The sequence below is a fragment of the Phyllostomus hastatus genome, unplaced genomic scaffold, assembly GCF_019186645.2.
Source record: "Phyllostomus hastatus isolate PE091 unplaced genomic scaffold, TTU_PhHast_1.1 phas_contig_86, whole genome shotgun sequence".
NCBI lineage: Eukaryota > Metazoa > Chordata > Mammalia > Chiroptera > Phyllostomidae > Phyllostomus > Phyllostomus hastatus.
The window spans coordinates 10,286,999-10,308,600 of record NW_025333977.1 but is presented as its reverse complement, the minus strand read 5'-3'; the positions used below and the strand labels follow the sequence as shown (position 1 = coordinate 10,308,600).

The 21,602-nt window shown below is 37.5% G+C and overlaps 1 protein-coding gene across 1 annotated transcript in view; it reads left to right on the top strand.

The window, feature by feature from the left end:
• Positions 1-21,602, top strand: part of DHX36 (DEAH-box helicase 36) — a 33,690-nt gene extending 12,088 nt beyond the window's left edge. The window contains exons 10-25 of the mRNA XM_045851233.1: positions 3,241-3,381; positions 3,671-3,773; positions 4,333-4,420; positions 5,355-5,410; positions 6,860-6,924; positions 7,661-7,804; positions 9,816-9,933; positions 10,804-10,902; positions 12,619-12,792; positions 12,941-13,027; positions 14,012-14,095; positions 16,434-16,533; positions 16,624-16,714; positions 19,678-19,798; positions 20,454-20,606; positions 20,937-21,602. Coding sequence (XP_045707189.1) covers positions 3,241-3,381; positions 3,671-3,773; positions 4,333-4,420; positions 5,355-5,410; positions 6,860-6,924; positions 7,661-7,804; positions 9,816-9,933; positions 10,804-10,902; positions 12,619-12,792; positions 12,941-13,027; positions 14,012-14,095; positions 16,434-16,533; positions 16,624-16,714; positions 19,678-19,798; positions 20,454-20,606; positions 20,937-21,122 — 1,810 coding nt within the window. The 3' untranslated portion in view covers positions 21,123-21,602. The remainder of the gene's footprint in view (positions 1-3,240; positions 3,382-3,670; positions 3,774-4,332; positions 4,421-5,354; positions 5,411-6,859; positions 6,925-7,660; positions 7,805-9,815; positions 9,934-10,803; positions 10,903-12,618; positions 12,793-12,940; positions 13,028-14,011; positions 14,096-16,433; positions 16,534-16,623; positions 16,715-19,677; positions 19,799-20,453; positions 20,607-20,936) is intronic.

Below are 21,602 nucleotides of genomic sequence, written 5' to 3'. Positions count from 1 at the left end.
TGGCACTGTGGTTTTCTCCCATGCTGCCATGTATTTTCCCCAAAAATCTCATGTGACTTTCTCCCCCTAGATAATGCCCCTGAAATTTCCCTTTAAACACTTGTTTAAGAACCTGTATTGGGTTATCATGGCCTACAGCAGAGCACCTCGCTGCTATGCTCAAGTTAGTGATCCCTTCAACACTGGCCCTTAGCTGCTGGCCGCCTCCTGCAAGAGCTGTGCAGAATTGTATTTGTATTTTGACGAGAAAACGGCTGGGGCAGCAGAGCCCCACTGGATCAGCTTCCAGTCCCTAAGCTCGTCGTCTGAAGGCTCTGCACAGTCTGGCCCATCCGGTTGTCCCTCTTGTATCCCATGGCCAGTGTTCCCTACTATGCCAGCCATCGCCCTTCCATTCATGACTTTTTGCTTTGTTACATGTCATTTCCTCCTTTTAGACTTAATTTGCCACCTTCTCCATTTTTTCAACTATACACTATTGATTATGTAAAGATAAAACCTAGCTTTATTGCCCATGAAGCCATCTGTGACACCTCTCACAGAATGAGTTGCTTTCTCATGGGGACTCCTACAGCGCGTGTCTCATCTCCCTTTCAACACTTACCTTACTGCCGTGTCATGTGTCTCTCTATATTTGCCTCTTGCGCTAGATTTCATATTTTTCGAGGTCAAGGATTTTGTCCTGTTCGTCTTTGTGACTAGTGCGTAGCACAGTGCCTGGCCTCTAGTAAGCATCATGAGGATGTGGACAGATGTAGAAACACTGTGATGAGATTTTTTTCAAGATGCCACAGTTTACTTATTAAGCGAGAAGATTACTAGTGGGAAGGTGAGAAGAAAGATCCTACTGTGTCTTTTACATGGAGAAGAGTCAGCTGAATTTTGAGTGGACATTTATTTAACAGATATTTTTTGAACTTTATGTCTTGCATTTGTGCAATAGGGCCTGAGCATACAACTTGGGAAAGACTTGGTACATACCTCACAACTTCTAGGCAGGGATGCATGTACGCTATTAATTTAAGGTATGGTTGACTTGTGTGCGAAAGTAGTGTGTGGGGAATGAGCTCACTGATAGCAGGTTAGGCTGGGCAAGGAAGGGAAGCAGTGAAATTCAGAGTAAGAGGAAGTGTGTATGGCAGAGAGCATGGAGCGTACTAAAAGTGAGAGAAGATGGTGTATTGGTCTCCCATGCCCTGGTTTTATCAATGTGCATACATTTTTCTTAAAAATTTTTACATGTTCCCAGAAAGAGGGGAAAGGAGGGAAACAGAGAGAGTGAAACATCAGTGTGTGGTTGCCTCTTGCTCGCCCCCTGCCAGGGTCCTGGCCTGTGACCCAGGCATGTGCCCTGACTAGGAATTGATCCAGTGACCCTTTGGTTCACAGGCCAGCGCTGAAATCACTGAGCCACACCAGTCACGGCGTTGCCCCAAAATTTTTATGCCCTTCCTCAATTCCACTTTCCACGATGTGTCTACTTCCTATCACAGCATATTTACCACTTGATTTCTAAGAGAATATTAATTGTCAACAGCTCGACAATAATGAAACTAAGTTTCAGGGATCAGTAATCAAACATTACATCAAAATGACTGCTTGTTCTTTTTTTAAGATTTTACTTATTTACTTTTTTAGAGAGAGGGGAAGGAGAAAGAGAAAGAAAAGGAGGGAAACATCAGTATTCTAGAGATACACGGTTGCCTCCCGTATGTCCTCTACAGGGGACCTGGCCCGCAACCCAGGCAAGTGCCCTAGCTGGGAATCGATCCAGTGACCTTTTGGTTCACAGGCTGGTGGCACTCAATCCACTAAGCCACACCAGCCAGGGCAGGGCCTGCTTTCTTAAACTGTTTAGAAGGCAGATTAGGTACAAGGAACTGTAGCTAAAGGGTCTCCTGAAGCAGAGATAAGTATCTGTGTAGTGATCCCTAAGAGGGGAGTTGGAGGAGGCTGGTCCTTGGATAGAAGTTGGCAGCAGACACTCTAGCTCTCACCTTCTAGAAGCTGCAGCGCAAGGAACGAGGAGGGAAGGAAGTGGGGTGAGATGAGACGGAGGGCTGTGATTGGGCCCTTGGGGTGGGGGTTGAAGGTTACTTCTGTTGCTGGAACTGCTGGGAAGGGAACCATCCTGCTGACTAGGACTAATCTCTGTCTCAGGTTGCCCTACCTCCAGTTGGTGCCTCTATATGTATCGAAGACTTAGGGGAATCCCGGGTCACAGGTACTGAATAGGGAAGGGGATTAACACTCTCTGGGTGTCTGCTGTGTGTCAGGCACTGTGCTTTTACTCTGTTACTTTTTTTGCTTTTATACTAATGCTGTTGTCAGTATTAATCTCTCAAAAAAGGAAACTAAAGATCCGAGGGTTACTCCTTGTTCAAAGTCACACAGGTAGTCAGTGGCAGAATGAGGATGCATTCTATAATTTGACTCACAATAAACATGTTCCAAACCCCCTCTTCCATCTAGATGCTGCCCCCCCCCCCCGGGGGGAACTGTGAGGGGGTTTGGGGTTAAGTTTAGGCTCATTTTTGTCTCTACCTTCATGCTCTGAGAACCCACTTAATAGGTGGGATCTTGGGACAGATGTGCCCAGCTTATAGCCGCCCCTTTGGCTCGGCGGAGTCACAGCACAGCTCTGGACAGACGAGAGATTTGAATGCTGCTTCTGGCCCTGCTGTTAGCTGTGTCTGTGGGCCTGAGCAGAATTAAATAGTTCTCAAACATGGGACAGTGTGTTCCCAAACACACTCTTGAATCTCCTGGGCTACCAGTTAAATTCTTGGATTAGCAGGCCCCAGCCAGACTTGAATCCAAATCACAAGGTATAGGATTTCAGAATTCATAAACTCTCCAGGGAATTCTTACGTGTACTCAGCTTTAGAAATCTCCTGTATGTAAAATCTGAGTCTTTTGCTAGGCAACATTAACTATTATTTTGGACTTAATGTTATCTTTTGTTTTAGGGCAAACAAATTGAAGGTGAACATTACTCTAATTTTGATTGCTTACAATGACCGAGAGTTGTATGTGCTTTGATGGAGAAGAATGATTTTCATCTAGAATGTCAGGTTTTATGTTAATGAACACTTACAAATTTGATATTAAACTCTAGTGTTCACTAAAAATTGTTTTTTATAATCTTTTTAAAAATCCTAAATATAAAAAGTTATAGATAATAGCTAAAACCAAAGAGTTTCAAAAAAGCGAAGCTATTTAAGGATGTTTTTATTTTAGATATGTTCCAGAACAAAAAGAACGCAGATCCCAGTTTAAGAGGAGTTTCATGCAAGGGCATGTAAATAGACAAGAAAAAGAAGAAAAAGAAGCAATCTATAAAGATCGCTGGCCAGATTACATAAGGGAACTGCAGAAAAGGTAAGTTTATTTTGTTTGAAAGTCAGAACACAGCGACTACTGACTGACTAAAACAAAAAGCAGGAATTATCTTCTTGAATTTGTGTGTTTTTAAGGAGATTTTTGCAAGTCTCATTACATCTGAATACTATGCTATTTTGATTGCTAAACACTATTATTTTCCTAATAATTTTCCTATCTGTTGATTGTTCCCCTATTGGCAGATTGAGTTCACTTTTAGATTTTATAGCACATTAAACGTCAGGAAACGTTACTAAGTTTTTCGTGATTTTCTATTTAATTTTGCTAGGTATTCTGCAAGTACTGTAGATGTTGTAGAAATGATGGATGATGATAAAGTTGATCTGAATTTGATTGCTGCCCTTATTCGATACATTGTTTTGGAAGAAGAGGTTAGTTTTGTTTTCTTCAAGTGATATAATTTTAATTTCATTTTTATATCAGGGCCATGAAAAAAGAAAAATAGAATTTCTTAAATGCATTTTTTTTAACTTACTGATTTTAGAAAGAGGAAGGGAGAGAGGGAAATATCCATTTGTTGTTCTACACATTTATATGCTCATTGACTGACTCTTGTTGGTGCCCTGACTGAGTATTGGTCTCACAACCTTGGTGTGTTGGGATGACACTCTAAGCAACTGAGCTGCCCGGCCAGGGCCTCTTAAATGCTTTCTAAAAATGACCTGTGGAAGAAATTACTTTTGAAACCAGGAATGAGAATCTCAAAATACCAATGATTTAGGTATTTGACCTATTTGAAGAAAAGAATGAACAAATGAAAAAATCTGGTTTATAAATTCTATTTTTAAAAAACGAGCTTTTACTTTTTACTTATTATCAGTAACTAAAATTATCCTGAGGTAGTATAATTTTAGTGAAGACTTAAGTGTGCACAGATTTTTAGTGTTTTGTTACGTGATCCTTTGTAATGATTATTTCCCCTCCATACAGGATGGTGCAATATTGGTCTTTCTACCAGGCTGGGACAATATCAGCACTTTACATGATCTCTTGATGTCACAAGTGATGTTTAAATCAGGTATTCCAGAAAACATGTTTTATTGCAACTCCAAGAGTGGTCTAGTTTTTTGCTTTTTAGGTTGTAGCTATTACATGTTATCTCTAAATATATAAGCACACACCTCTAAAAAGTAAGGACAAATTTCTTCTATAACTGCAATGCCATTATCATACCTAATTATTAAAATCATTAAACAATCCAGTCTGCATTCAGGTTTTCCCCATTTTGCCCCCAAAATGCCCTTCATAGCGAGCTTGTTCAACTGTAGGAAAGTCAAGCCAGATAATCTGTGACTCCAGTTCTAAAACATGACTCCCATTCTCTCCTTATTTTTCCCATGGTGATGACTTACAGGAAAAGCTAGGTCAACTTTCTAGATTTTTCTGAATCTTCATGGTATCATTTCATTTGATTATTTTTTACCTGAATTTTCTATAAACAGGAAGTTCTGTCTGTAGGCTTGATTCAGTCTGAGTGAAGTAGCTTGGTTTGACTTTTGATTGAGTTGATATATTTTATATCATGTCACAGAGAAGTAATGGAGCATTTTTCAGCAATACCAGTTGACAGCATTTACTACTTTTTAAGTTCAGAGAGTCATCAGAGTCTGTGGGGAGCATCATATCTCCTTTGAATAACAATAGCTCTTTTCTGGGGGTAATAGCACTATCTTGATTCATTTGGGCACTGTTGCTAGAAATTTAAGTCAGCATTGCATTTTTTGTAACCACAGCTAAACGTGGAATTTGCCTTTGCTTCTTGAACACTAACCATCTTTCCTATCACTGTACTACACTAAACTTTCTATTAGCTAGTAATCATGATGGGCTTAAACTATTTCATTTTGAAACTTAAAACATATGAGTGTAATTTATTAAAATTATGTTCTGTATATGTCTAATGGAGCTTTTCTGCAACTGTCCTAAAGTTTAATTTTATTTTTAATTTTCAGACAAGTTTCTTATTATACCTTTACATTCACTGATGCCTACAGTTAACCAGACGCAGGTATGTTGTTAAATTTATTCACTGTCTTTCAAAATGAGGCAAGCCTAAAGGACTGCTTATTGCATTTTATTTATTTATTTTTAAGGCATATTTTCACATAGTTACCCAGGTAAAAAATACTTAAGAACCTCATAAATGAGTCTTCAGGGGATGATTTTACAAAAACATGAATAAGAGAATAATCCACACATCAAATTAGTCAGTCAACATCAGGGAAAAGTTTAAAGATTTTTTTCACCAATAACTTGTTTGGCATTTCTGAGTAAAAGAGAAAGGGTATGTGAGTACCAATAAAAATGACATACCACAGCTTGATATTTGACATTTTGATTTACATCATTAGTATATTTGTAGGTATGAAATTTCCTGTTTTGTCGATAATGTAGTATTACAGTTTTGAATATTTTGGCTCAGCCAGATTCAGAGATTTCCTGAATTAGAATGAACACTGCATTCTCAAAGGCAAGGTAATTGTCTGGATTGTAGCATTTGTGGGCCCTGGTAGAATAAGATGGGTGAGAAAGTCTACCTCTTCCCACCTAGTTTTTTCACAGTTTGTAAAAAACTATCAAGACTTTTTTTTATTGAGGCTTTTAATATCCTTTCTGCTGGTACCTTTGTCCTGTGTCAGATTCAGGATTAGACACAGAATTAGAGACAGAGGGCAGACCCAAGGGAAGAGAAGGGGAGAGAGCTCTTGGTTCCAAAGACTGGACTGCTGTCTGTTAGACACTGTGGTGTGGAGACACTTTCAGTGTGGACACCCTGTCAGTTCTTTTATTCCTTGGCTACAGAGTCTGTGCCTATACTGGCAAACACCATGTTCTCTATTGATTACTACTTTTATACAAATAGGGATACCTTCGTGCATTGTTTGCTTTACAGCCAAGTGGTACTTGGCTGCACTGCATGTCTTTTCATCTACTTGGGTGACTTTGTCACAAGGCTGTATTGTTGGTAGGGTTCAGCATTTGAAGGGGACTTTTAAAAAATCCAGTCTAATGTCAAAATATAGTATGTGGCGGTACAGCCATTAATATTTATTCTCATGAGTTGGGCATCTGCCTGGTTGTTTGCTGTTTTTACCCATATCGTTTTGGGTAATTCAGAACTCATAGCCTTACACAAAATTTCTCTCTCTCCCTTAAAAGTTTGACTACACAGTAAGATATTTAACTTTCCAGTTTTTGTTTAAAACCATACTATAAATTACTGTATTTCATTTAAAATCTTGTTTTTGATAAGATTTTGACATCTGTGGGAGATCTAGATTGGTTCTGTGGTATGATGTATACTTTATAAATACATTCATAAATGTTACGTGCATATGTATGTCAACAAATAAACAGTGTGAAAAATGGGTAGCATCTGAAGTAATTCCTCTAACTGAAAGAATAATATATCAGAAATTAGTGTCATTTTGGAATTTTGATGTATTTATTCTTACAGGTATTTAAAAGAACCCCTCCTGGTGTTCGGAAAATAGTGATTGCTACCAACATTGCAGAGACTAGGTAAAGATTGTTTTATGGGTTGGCTGCTGGTGACTAGTCTTGCTTTAAGCCCCATAACTCATTAATGTATCTTCATCTTTTTTTCTCTACAAAGTACTTTATAATTTCTCAAAAGTAAATCTTTTAATTTAATTATGGTAGTGGCATAGGTTTGTTTAGTTTTTAAAAATGTATTTAGCCTGTACTAATATTTTAGCCCTCTTCCAAAACAGCCTTTTAAGATTTTTTTCAAAGCTTCCCCAAAAGCACATGGGAGCCAATACCAGTTTTGTTCTGTGTGCCTTTTGCTCGTAGGTGATGGTATTGTTCGGTAATTTGAGAGTTAGGGATGGCCAGCTTCTAAAATGCATGTATTCTCTTGGAGGTAGTAATATACCAGTACAGCGCTGAAACGTTGTTCAGTGGAGGCTGATACTAACCTGTGGCTCTGGGGTGGGGGCAGTAAAGCTAGGTACAGAAGTCACAAGCAAGCTGTGAAGTTCGGCTGCAGATGAGGAAGAACCGAACTCGTGTCTGCAGAAGTGGCACTGTGCTGCCCTGCAGCTGCTGAGGCTGCCTACGATGAAGTGGCCGGTCCGGTCACGTTGGTGAATGTGGGAAGATAGGCGGAAACCCTGAACTGCTAAAATCTGTTTGATCCCATAGAAATGCTCTGAATTCCCGGCCTGTAGACTTTTCATAGATAATTGGCACTTTTGATGTGCTTCTAATGTTTTATATATCTGTTTCCAAACAGCATCACCATAGATGATGTAGTTTATGTGATAGATGGAGGAAAAATAAAGGAGACACACTTTGACACCCAGAACAACATCAGTACAATGTCTGCTGAGTGGGTCAGTAAAGCTAATGCCAAACAGAGGAAAGGTCGAGCTGGAAGGTAAGGCGGGACCTTGTCTGAAGCCTTTAAAAAACACATAAAAGATTTCTGTAGCAAAATGTGTTACTGTGTTTAGAAGAGTTACCTTTCATATGTTTTAAAACTTACTATAGCACATTTTTAAATGAGAAAATCTTTTAATTACCGTTTCTTTGGAATTCTTTTTTATGATTTTTCTACCCCATTCCTTAATTCAGTTCATTTAAATTAATATTTTTTATTTTTCTTGTTAGTTATACTGCCTATAATTTTATTTCTTTTTTAAAAGGCACATGTTACTAATAATAACTACTAATACTGTTTGAATTTCAGGTCATGTCCTAATCACCATACATGTATATATGTATACATATATCACCATACATATATATATAAATAAGTTCCTAATCACCATACATACATATATATATAAATAAGTTAACTTGCTTAATTCTCAGCATAGTGCTGTGAGGTAAAATATTACTTCTATTTTAAGGGTAAGGAAATTAAGGTACAAAGAAATTAAATATAATCCTTTTAAAGTCACACAGCTTTGTAAGTAGTAGCAATACTTGACTCCAGGCATCTGGTTCCGCAGTCTGGACTCCTGATTCCTGTACTGTACGTCTGTGCTGGTTTGTCACTATTAGTTACCAACAAAAACCCAAGGGAAGTACCTTGCTCCCATTGATGTAAATGGTAGTATAAGAAATAAAAATTTCCCTGTCTTAATGGAAGGAAAATTATTTGTCTTTAACACAAATAATTGAACTTAACTGTTCATTTTCATGCATATTCTTGCATTATTTAAGTTTGTAATATGTTTATAAAACTCTGACATACTTGTTGTAATTTTTGCAGATAATCCCAGTATAGCTTGGCTTCTAGGTAGTTTATTACATTGTGCAATTGATGCTGTTGAGCCAAAGTTGTGGCTTAGTCTAAGAAGTTTACCCTTCTCATCAGTTACTGGGGATAGGTCAGTTGGGGGCCCAGCAAGTCCGGGGTTCTCCCATGCAGACCTGTCACCACAGGGTACTGGTTTAAAAAGTATTCATCATAGTGAACGGGTTGTGGCACACTTTTATGTATGAATAGTACACGTGTTAGGTCTTAGATTTGATCCGTGAAACAGTTCAAAAATCGAGTAAACGAAGTATTAATTTTATCTAAGTCTTTAACCCCACTACCCTAGTGGAGGTTAAATGGAATTACAGTGTTTTAATTGCAATGGAACATAGTTCTCTGTAGGCTCCAAAGATGTAAATTCCTTTAGCAAAGCCTAATTAGCTTGATAATTATGTTGAAGGTCAGAGCAAACGATATTATGTGCTCCTCAGTGGAAGCACCCATAATTTCTGCAGGCATGTTATGTAACAGACAATGGGTTTTTGAAAGCTCGTGACAGAAATGGCTAAGATTTTTAGATTTTATTTTTATTCCTATAGGAAAAGGACCTTCTGCTATTGCAGCAAGAGCCCATAGAACTATTTGTTTTTCTTGAAAATACATGGCATGTATATCCTCACCTCTTCACATCTGTCCTTACTATTGTCCAAAGAATATCATTCATGTCACTAGAAGCAAACATGGAAGGAAAAAAAATTTCCAACATTCCTCTGAGAGCTCATTGAATAGCACATACCTAAAAGCATTTTAACTAATATAGACAGGTTAACATAATGTCAGGGTTTGTTACATCAGATGTTCACAAGGCATAGAGAGATTCAACCCTAGTAGACTGCTGTTACACAGGACAGTAGAAATAGGGGATCTAATTCTGGGTGGGGAAGGAAATCTTTTATTTCTTAAAACTGGGACATAGGATATGGATAGTGGATTTAAGGCTCTTCAGAGTAGATGGGGAGAAGGAATATGTGATTAATAAAGATGAAATAATAAGTAAATTAGCTATGCTGTGGCTTGTAAGAAGTAGATATTGGCTACTTTCCCTGCCTACTTTCTCTGTAGTTCTAAAAAGTCACTGACAAATGCGTCCTTTCTGCCCCACTTGTTTTGTTTTCCTTTTCAGAGTTCAACCTGGCCATTGCTATCATCTGTACAATGGTCTCCGAGCAAGCCTTCTAGAGGACTACCAGCTGCCAGAGATCTTGAGAACTCCTTTAGAAGAACTTTGTTTACAAATAAAGGTAAGTTAGTGGGATGGTTATAAAATGAAATGGGGATGGCATTCTGATGTTTACCACACATTTGTTTTCTGTGTGTGTGAGTACACTATGTTTTAAAACTTCCTTTGAATGCTTATTTAAAAGTATTTAATCGTGTACTGCTCCGAAGCCAGATTGCCTATGTTTGAAGCTCACCACCTCTCCTGACAAGCCACTTTTGGTATATTGGACAAGTTATTTAAGTTAAACTGGTACAAGTTTCTTACTGCATAGTAAGTATTCAGTAAATGTTAGCTACTGTTATTACATAATTTTTTTAATCCTCACCTGAGGACATGCTTATTGAATTTAGAGAAAGGGGAATGGGTGGGAGGGGAATGTTGACATTGAGGGAGAAATATTGATCAATTGCCTCTGCTGTGCACCTTGACTGGGAATTGAACCTGCAACCTAGGCATGTGCCCTGACTGGGAATTGAACCCGTGACCTTTTGGTTTACAGGATGACAATCCAACCAAGTGAGCCACACTGGTCAGAGGTGTTACTGCATCTTAAGATTTTTATCTCTCTTTATAAAGTACTTACCTTTTTTTTTTTTCCAGTATTTTATATATTTTTGTATAATTTTCTTATTTCAGAAATAATTGGTAATTGATTTGTTGAGATTTTAACCAACTATTTTTCTCATTAAGTTGGTGGATAATGAAAGTAGTATATCAGCTTTTAAACGTGTTTTTATAGAATCACAAATGTAATTTCAACTTACTCTGGTAAAATAACTGACTTGAAGATCTTGTGTAGGTTTGATGCATTACCTGAGTGACCAGCAGAACTAACTGTTACGTCAATATACAATATGTGTTTAATTATATTTGTATTTGTCGTTCCCAGATCTTAAGGCTTGGTGGAATTGCTCATTTTCTGAGTAGGTTAATGGACCCACCATCAAACGAGGCAGTGTCACTCTCCATAAAACACCTGATGGAACTGGTAAGCTGGACTTTTTAAAAAAATTTTAACTTAGATAAAGAGTATTAGAGCATAAAAGCCAGATAATTATAATCTTAGTCTCGTTACTGCAAGCTACATCAGTGAATTCACAGTGCCCAATTTTATACACTGTTTGACTGTTCACCTTGGTATATGAAAATTACGAGTTAGGAAGTTATAAAAATGAAATCTTCATTACGTTCTTATACTAAGTCCTTGTCACACAGTTTTTTTCATTGTAGGCTTGATTTAAAATTACATACAATTTTGAAATCTTTGCATGGGTGTTTTATAAAGGCAACTCTTGTATTGTTGAGGGAATACTAATAGGTGACTTTCCTCCAATGTCATATTCCCCTACCTGTCATTTTATTCTTAAAGCTTTTTTTCCTTGTTTTCTGTTTTTTGTTTTTTTTCCCTTGAAGTCAGTGTTTTGAGAAACTAGTCTCAGTATCTTCGTCAAGTGACTTCTTGGTAGCCGTCCCTGCACAAGACCGTGTTGAGAAGCACAGAACTAGCTGTGAGTTAGAGCCCAGAGCGGGGAGAAGGCTGTTAGAGCTGTGTAGTCCGGTACAGCAGCCCCTCCCACGGTACTGGGCAGCCCAGACGTAGAGTGTGTCTGTCATCGCTGCAGGTTCTGTTGATTGGTGCTGGGTTAGGGGGTGCCAAAGCATATTTTACATATTTCAGTTTTATTTGAGTCATCCATGATTATTTTGAGAATTTGGCCCATATCAGAGAACACTGCAGTAGATTTTAATGAGAGTAATAAGTCGTTGGAGTGAAAAAGCATTGTGTTACTGTCTAACCTTCTTTGTTGGAATGTAGGTTAGGTTTAGTGAGGTCACTGGTCTGTGGGAAGCAGTACAGTTCTACCAGTGACCTCTCTCCCCTGTTTCTTTCTTTCTTTTTTTTTTAAAGGCTTTTTATTTTTTTTATTTATTTTTTTTTTAGATTTTATTTATTTATTTTTAGAGAGGGAAGGGAGAGAGAAACAGAGGGAGAGAGAGAAACATCCATGTGCGGTTGCTGGGGGCCGTGGCCTGCAACCCAGGCATGTGCCCTGACTGGGAATCGAACCTGCGATGCTTTGGTTCGCAGCCCGAGCTCAATCCACTGAGCTATGCCAGCCAGGGCCCCTATTTCTGTCTGATAGAATATTGCTATGGAGAGTTGCATGGTGCTTAGAAAATCAGCTCACTATTTATGGTAGAGATGGACAGTCAGAGGGACTTGAAGCCTCAGCAGGATGATGTGTCCTCTCCCGAATGGAATTAGGAGTCTGTCTTTATGTGCTCATTTGCAGGCAACAGAACTTTGAAAAGGCCAGCAAATCCTTGCCAACAGTAGGGGCTGGAGCCCACATTTAAAGATAAAATTTATTGTGAATTACAGCATTCCCATACAGGATAAAAGAGCAAAACAAAAATGTCCAGGTTAATGATTTACCACAAAGTGAGCACTGTGTAATCATTACTCATGTCGAGAAGTAAGAACATTCCAGTATCCTAATGTAAAGCCTTCCTCCCACGCTCTCCCAATCACTGCAGTGCCCCTCAGCCCCAAAGATGACCTCTACGGGCACTGAACAGTATTACGGTTATTTGGGCTCATTGAGAGAGTGAGGAGTGGTTTCTTTTTCCTAAGCAAACTAAAGTTAGGTTTAGTTGTGATGTTTGATAATGTCTGTTTTAAACATAAACCCTTACTCTACAGAACGCTTTGGATAAACAGGAAGAATTGACACCTCTTGGAGTCCATTTAGCACGATTACCAGTTGAGCCGCACATTGGAAAGATGATTCTTTTTGGAGCTCTGTTCTGTTGTTTAGACCCAGTGCTTACCATTGCTGCGAGTCTCAGCTTCAAGGATCCCTTTGTGATTCCATTGGTAAGAAAGAGACAAGAGAAAGGCTAGGCATTTTTATGTACATGTGATAGTCGTTGCTTAGATAATGTTTATTCATTAGCGTTTTGTTAGAATGTTCTAATATATAGTGTGAGAGCCATTTAAGTTGCCTTGGTCTGTATTTTTTAAGGGGAAAGAAAAGGTCGCAGATGCAAGAAGAAAGGAATTGGCAAAGGATTCTAAAAGTGACCATCTGACAGTTGTGAATGCATTTGAGGTAAAAAATAACTTGTGACAGTTTATTCACGTGAAAAGCTGATAATAGGAACCTATTTAACTTTTTGAGATCTGTGTCATCATAGGTCTTCGGAATACATTACTAAGTGAGAATGTTTAAAATTAGTTAAATATTTGAAAACAAATTTCATTTTTAAGTTGTGTAATAGTTTTTTAATTTTTATACTTTTGGAAAAGAAGTCTGTGTTTCTGATTTGATAACCATTGAACAAATGAACAATTTATTTTAATATTTGCTGTTCACTTGTGTTTATCTTATTGACATTCCATGAGAGACAGTATCTCTCTCTCTCTCTGTTCATTAATAAACTATACCTAAATTCTGACTTATCATTTAGATAGAGTATTATAATCATATATATTATTCAGAATACAGACATTTTCTGCTCCCAAAAGCCAGGTGTATCAGAGGATAAACATTTATCACTTATCTTTGCAAAATTTAAATGTAATTTGGTTTCTAGAGACAGCAACTTCTAGACTCAGTTTTGTACTACATATTATAGGAAAGTTTTTTTTTTCTTTGAGCTAATTCAGTATTACTTTTCTTTTTCCCTATTTTTCCTCCTGCTCTAGAGAGCTAAAAAATAAGCCATATTTGTGAAGTTGAAAAACATTTGATAGCATTGAAATTTTTCAACAGTTCTCATTTACTTTACTACATTATGTACAGTATGATGCCATTTTGTACAAAATACACAATATATTATTCTCTAACTTGTACTTACTTGTAAAAAGGTCTGAAAATTCAGTGGTGGTTACCACAACAATTGGGATCATGGGGAGGTGTTTTTTGTTTTGTTTGTTTATTTTTTTTTAGTTTATAAATTTCAAAATTCTTTGACCTTTTTACATAGAAGACATCAATAGAAGATTAAACTATTACAAAATGAAGATAGACAAGTAGTTAGTCTTTGCTTAGGGGAAAAATATAAATGGTTTTCTTCATTTCTTTGCCTCATAGGGTTGGGAAGAAGCTAGGCGACGTGGTTACAGATATGAAAAAGACTATTGCTGGGAATATTTTCTGTCTTCAAACACATTGCAGGTAATGGTGCATGTTTTGGAGTGATTCTCATGCATATTAGATTAGAGAATACATGTATGCATTTTGTACAATTAGGTTAGTGGCAAAAGGTTAATTGTGAATTTGTCTAATGAAGTTGGCTCACTATTCAATATTTTTATTAAATCAACTGTAACAAAACAAAATGAGATGTATAATATAATAAACAAAAAACTAGTGGCTGAGAAAAGATACAAGGGTCTAGAATATAGCAGAAAAACACAGCAAAGTTCAGTTACTGTTCCGGCACTTACCTTCTAGTTGACATTTTGATGACTCAGTGTGAACATTTTCACTAATACTCCTAAAGTTTATTTTTAATATCAAATAGGGTGGGTATCTTAAACTTTGAGGGTAGGTATCTAGCTGATTTTGTGTCGTGAGAGAACACTGGACAGGAGCATTTGTGAAACAGAAGAAAGTAATCTGTAAGTAGGGCAGGTGCACTGAAGGGAGAGGTGATCACAGGCCAGTAGGAATAGGAATGTCCTCACCTTTCCCCATTACGCATGCACTCCAGCCCTGTGTACTGGACGTTTAACACATCTACAAGAGGGTAAAAGAGTCGGGAATCCAGCATATTTACCCCAGAGTGCCCAAGCCTTAACTGAATGAAAAGAAGGATCGTGGCAACTCTGAAAGATGCTACAGCCAAAGGACAAAAGGAGTGGAATGCAGCATATCTCAGCAGAAAATACCTTACAACTGCTTCATAGTAAAGAACAGTTGCAGAATATGAGTTCAGTGAAACTACTGTAAGAATATAAACCAATAGAATGGATGAAAAGACTGCTGCGCTAAGAAAAAGACCAAAAGAACTGTAAAGGACAAAATGGACAGCCCTTAAAAGCAAATGATGGCCAAAGAAGAGAGAAATAATCACAGTTTGTAGATGCAGCTGCAAAAGGGAAATGTTAAAACCATAAGTAAAAAGCTTATAGGCAGGAAGACAGGACTGATTCATCATAAAGGTAATAGATGTCTATGCACGGAAAATTCAGGTGAGGTTAGGTGTGTATTGGAGAGATGTATAAAAACATTTTCCTGAAAAAGAAAAAATGAAATGTACCACTGAATATGACAGTGTGGCTGAATTCAAGTGTTACTTGAAAATACTGTATTCAGTCAAGATACTAAAATATCAAGACAAAGGATAGGCATTCAAGAAAGCACTTGAAATACTGCATCCATGAGCTATTCTTGTAAAATTCACTGACAGTGAAATGCTGCCAATTAAGAGAGAAAGAGAATTCAGGAATGGAGAGTTCGTGCTCCATCAACTGGTGCTGTACACTGAAATTACTTAGATATACACCAAGTATAAAACAGGAATTATGGATACAGAATAGGATGTAAAGGTTATTACCCTGAACAGTAAAAAATAATGGTAATGAAAACCAGGAGGTGACCAGAAAGTTAGCAGTAAGAGAAATTAGGTGGGGAAACTCAAGTCACACACAGTCCATAACAGGAAGATACACTTAAATATGACCAATGTAGAACTCATTTAGTTCAGTGTCATTTCTATTTTTTTTTACAACATTGAACTAGAGTTAATTTAAAAAATAGTTTCTATACAGTTATGCCATTGTTGAGATAGCATTTTTTTCCTAACTCTTTTGCCTGTATATACATAAGGGTCTGCAGTACTGTTTCTTAGTAAATGACTTTTCCGACAGTATTGAGTTTAGGGAAGTTTGTTCACTTGTACTTCTCAGTATTACTTGTTGCTTTATAATGAGCCATGCATCATTTTTATCCCAGTAGTGATTTTTCTCAAAAATAAAAAAAGGTCTTCAGTTTTTGTGCCAAGAAGCCACAGTAGTTAATTTTCAGTAGTAGAAATATGGATGGATGTTGGCTATTTTCTTTGTACTTTTTCTGTATTTCTTTCAAAATACTGGGTAGAGAGTGATTTTGAAGATATTAGTCTTTTTGCAAAATGGAGTGACCCTTAAACATCAGTGGTCATTTCCTAACATAGGCAAACATTTTCTGTACATCAGATGATGACTAGGTTAGCCTTATAGGCCATGGGGTCCCTGTTGCAACCAAGCACCTCTGCCGTACGGCACGGAGCAACCACAGATAATATGTAGGTGAATGGGTATGGTCGTGTTCCAATAAAACGCTGTTGACAAAAACAGGTTTCTATAAACTTTGTAGTCTGCCATCCTCTGCTCGAAAACATCACATTTTTGCAAAAGTACTTTATAAAGCTGGAAAGCTTACAGCTAAATTTACTTATGAATATATGCTTTATAACACCCATAAATCTGTGGAAGGTTTTCTAGTTCTGTTTGTTACCGTTGCTCTCTAGATGCTGCATAACATGAAAGGGCAGTTTGCTGAGCATCTTCTTGGAGCGGGATTTGTAAGCAGTAGAAACCCCAAAGACCCAAAGTCTAATATCAATTCAGGTAAAGCAGAAAACAGTGTCAACAACTTACTGCTCTTGTCCATTGTATGAGTATTTTACTCTTTGTTCTCTACCTCCCCACCCCTAATAGATAATGAGAAGATAATTAAAGCTGTCATCTGTGCTGGTTTATATCCCAAAGTTGCTAAAATTCGACTAAATTTGGGTAAAAAAAGAAAAATGTAAGCATTGAAGATTATTATGAACTGTAATTGTCTCCTTAAACTTTTGAAATCCTGTAATGCAACAGGGCTCATATTGTACATTTGTTCTTACTCATACGAGGGCCGTGTTCTTGTTCTTTTTACTTGTGATCATTTAAGAGTAGGCAGACTGTTAACAGAGGCATCACTTTCCCTCAGAGCATATCCCTGGTGTCAGCTGGCCGTCACCCATTACTCACAAAGCGTGTTAGTAAGTGTAGCAGTGTAGACATGAGAAAAGTAAGCCAGGTGTTAACTCATCCCAGAAGTTCAGTGGCCTGATGTGAGTGGTGGCATTTGAAGTCATATTGTATCAGACTCTGTGTAATAAGACAGCCATCTTAAACTTTAATAAATGCAAACCTTTTTAATTGCCTGAAAAGAGAAGAAAAACAATGCCAGGTAAACATTGCTTAGAATGCATTCTGCTTTGGGATTTTTTTCCTCTTATAAATAATAGGTAATTTTGTAATTTGTCTCTGAATAAAATGGTGATTTTACTGTTATGAAAAATAAAGTGTGACTTTTAAATACATATACAAATAGAGTTAGCTTCAGTAGTAATTGGAGAGAACGTGGCCTATTTTTGCCTAGTAAAAGCTAGTGAGGAAAGAGAGAAACTCAAAGTCACAAATGGCTAGTGTCAGTGAGCTGCTGCCATCCTTTTGAAGGGTGCTCTGGATTAGCAGTCATTGAAACAGTCACCGGCCCAGTAGATCCATAAGTGAATATTTTAATTGGAGGCATGTGGCCTAAGGAAGTAGTTCCAGATTTAAAACAAAACAAAACAAAATAAAACAAACTATATTTTAAACAACAAAGATGTCTAATAGCAGTGGAGAAATTACGGTTTTGTAATACCACATTCTATGACTTTTCTGGTAGGTGGGCATATAAAACAGCCATTGTGTAGTAACATGAAATATTTGAAGTGATATTAAATGAAGAAACTGTATACCCTATGATTATAAAAAATACAGACCTCAAAGATAAAGCACAGGCATTGTTCCCGGGCATCGGTTCTCAACTGCGTTTTTGCCCCCTGGGAGAAGTGACAGTGGAGACCTTGTGGTTATTGTAATTGCGGTGGTGCTAATAGACTGAAGCGGGGGGTGCTATAAAGCATTCCACAGTGTGGAGGGCATCCCCCACAACAAAGAAGCCAATATGTTGAAAATGCTGAGGCTCAGAAACCCTACTGTCACATGTAAGATTGTGGGTAACGTGAACTTTAACCATTGTGGCTGGTGGATTCTACACAGTTTTAGTGATCAAGTACTTTTTGACACCAGTGCTTTGTCAAGTTCTTCACACATAGCCTTAACTTGACAGGTACTGTATCAGAGAAACTCTCTGAAATACGAATATTTTATATATCCCCCTGCCATCCTTGGAAGGCTTTATGAAAATTAAAAAAAAAAAAAAGTTTTCTTTGGATTGGTGCTTTATTTTGGTCCAGGCCAGGGGCCAGCAAACTTTGGCATGCTGGCCAAAACCTAGGTGTGCACAGTTTTATTGGAACACGGCCATGCCTGTCTGTACATGTTGTCCGCGGTCTGCTGCGGGAGGCCACGGGGCCCACGGAGCCTGAGACGCTCTGCTCCCAAACGGGCGTGTCTGCCGGACTCCGCTCCTGGAGTGCAGTAGGGCTGCAGGGTGGCGTTGGTTCAGTGCAGGGAGCAAAAGTAATTTCTGAGTTTATTCTGAATTATGGCTAGTGACTGTGATATTGATGGAAATAGTATGAGTTCCTAGAAGCACAAAAAAGAAACTTGCATGTGATTTCACTTATATGTGGAATCTAAAGAACAAAATAAATTAATAAAGAAAATGGAAACAGACTCCTAGACACAGAGAGCAGACTGGCCTGGGGGTTGCCAGAGTGAGGAGGGGTTGGGGGACTGGGTAAAGAAGGAAGGTGAGGGGGTCACCGAGCAGACTGGTGCTCACGGATGGGGATGTCGAGTACGGGAATGGGAATGTAGTCAGTAATACCACAGTAACTGTCCGCTGCCAGGTGCTACTGGAAATGTTGAGGGGGTGTGATGTCAAGTGGGTGATTGTCTAACCACTAAGCTGTACACTTGAAACCAATACAAGATAATACTGAAAGAAAACTGTAACTGAAAAATAAAATAAAACCAACATCTGAAAAAAAAAACATATAGGAAGGATCAGTGGATTAGCAGCTTTTATGTCACCTAATACAGGTCATTACTATTGACTATTTAAAAGTAAACCACCACACATCTTCCCATTGAATAATATTAAAAACCCCTACAAATGGATATAAAAATTTTATGGCTGTCAAAGAAAGGAACCCTGGAAGTGAAGAGACTGAGGCGGAGCTGGGTCAGAGCATGCTCACCCCAGGCATTCCTCTCCTGGAAGCAGGGCATCGCAGTGAATGCGAGACCACTTAGACGTACTTCAGGGTTTTAAAAGTCAGTTGTAGCTAAAACCCCTTGTAAATAACACTTGTAATTTTTTATTTTACTGGTTTATATTTAACCTGTGGAATTTTTTAATCCTTTCACAAAGTTATTGTTTAAATTGAGGGCTATTCGTATCATTATTGACAGTATTATGTATCTTGTTCCTTTTGGTCTGAATCACTTTGAACTACTTTAGCTGTTTATTTTATTCTTTGTCCTTCACTTGTATAGTAGAAACATAATTAAGAAATATTTTGTCACCTGTCTAATGTGTTGACTAATTTATACCTTCAAGAAGAGGATTTGACACACGATTATAAGGATTTGATGTATTCACAGTTAGCTGATATTTTAGTAAAACAAAAAATTATTTCCTCAAATATAAATTTGTAAATTTATATTGCAAAAATAAACTATACTTAATCTGTGGAGCTTTTTTAAATTCTGGGATTGGTTTCGAATCTCTTAGAATTTTTTTTTAACAACTACATTTGAACTTTTTTAAAGGGTGAAAGTTTACACAAAAAATGATGGACTAGTTTCCATTCATCCTAAGTCCGTTAATGTGGAGCAGACAGATTTTCACTACAACTGGCTTATCTATCACCTGAAGATGAGAACGAGCAGCGTGAGTAAATACTTAAAGTGACCATGGATCTGAGTGTCAGTGCTGCACTTTTATAATTACATAGTTTTTATAATTATAAACAAAATTTATTCTGTAAGAAAATTTTATGACATGAATTAATAACTTCCTTAAGCGGATAACGTCTACTTTTAGCATGCAGGTCTGTCGTGATCCATTTTTGTATTTTAATTGGGAGAGTTATTTGATTTGCATAATTGTCTTTCAGAGCATGTGTTCAGGAAATACTGGAATTTTCTGGTGTACAGCAGTTTATGCTGTACAGAGAATTTTGTTGGCATGTTAGCATACCTTATAGATACTAGTCAGAATGTTAAGTGTGATTCTGTTTAGGTATCTATAAAAATAATGTCAACTACATTAGTGTTTTCCTTTTTCATTCAGAAAATATTTTGTTTAAAAAATAGTACTGTTTGAATTGAAACAAATATAAAGCTGCTGTTCTCTGAATTAATAAAGAATGGTTCATTTAAAATGTATTTCTTCAAACCTCGTCTCTATAGTTACACTAATAGGATAATACCTGTTTTAGAAGGATTAATACTAATACATTGATACTGGTGATAAATGACTGAGTTCATGCGACAGTCATGCAGACTCTTTAATGTATTCACTTGCTTTGATTTTCTCCGTGTAGATATACTTGTACGACTGCACAGAAGTCTCCCCGTACTGCCTCCTGTTCTTCGGAGGAGACATTTCCATCCAGAAGGATAATGATCAGGAAACGATAGCTGTTGACGAGTGGATCGTCTTTCAGTCCCCAGCAAGAATCGCCCATCTTGTGAAGGTGATTGACTTTAAGTGATTGTATGTGCTTTTGTTACAGGTATCACATATTTTGTAAATATTGCTTGACATTTTTCAGCAAAGCAAATAGTGTTGAGAAATTTATTCATGGTTTTTCCAGATTCTTCTTTGAGGTAGTTACAGACCAACCATTGTAAATGTCTGGAGTCCAAAGTTTGAATTTTTTAATTTTACTGTATATTTACCAAATGTTTCAGTCTTTTGTATAATAGCTTACGAAGTTCCTTGTTTCAGCTAGTCACTGTAATTTATTACATTGTTTTGTTGTATATCTGTCTTTGTTGAATTTGTGTAATTTTTCCAACCTTAGGAATTGAGAAAGGAACTAGATACCCTTCTGCAAGAGAAGATTGAAAGTCCCCATCCTGTAGACTGGAAGGACACGAAATCCAGAGACTGTGCAGTCCTCTCAGCTATTATAGACTTGATCAAAACACAAGAAAAAGCCACTCCCAGGAACTTGCCGCCGCGATTACAGGATGGATATTACAGCTGACAGCTTTCCTGTGGTGGTCTGAAAAGCCAACTTCACAGCCATTTCCCATCATAGGTTAATTTTTGGCTAAAGGCCAAACCCTGGGACGTGAATGATTTTCATGTGTAAGGCAGACACCTTCAGTCTGCAGTGAAGACTTACTTTGCATGAGTTAGCAGTGTTACCTGTAGCTATTATAAATACACTGTAAAAAACAATGCTCTCTGATCACACATTCTGTTGTGGTCACGCCCACGCTTTGAGTATTTCTATTAAGTATATTGAGTCTTGCACCACTTGAGAAGTTCCTTTGTTCTAAGAAATTAATTTTTCTGTCCGTATGAGTGAGTACAGAGCCAGTGAAAGTAGAATGCTTAGCCAAAAGGCAGTGTCAAGTAGGAATTTGAACACAGCCACATTTTTTAAATGAAAATTCTATCATAAGTTCACTTGTTCTAGTAAAACCCAGTATTTAATAAAATGTACTGTGTGTAAATCTCA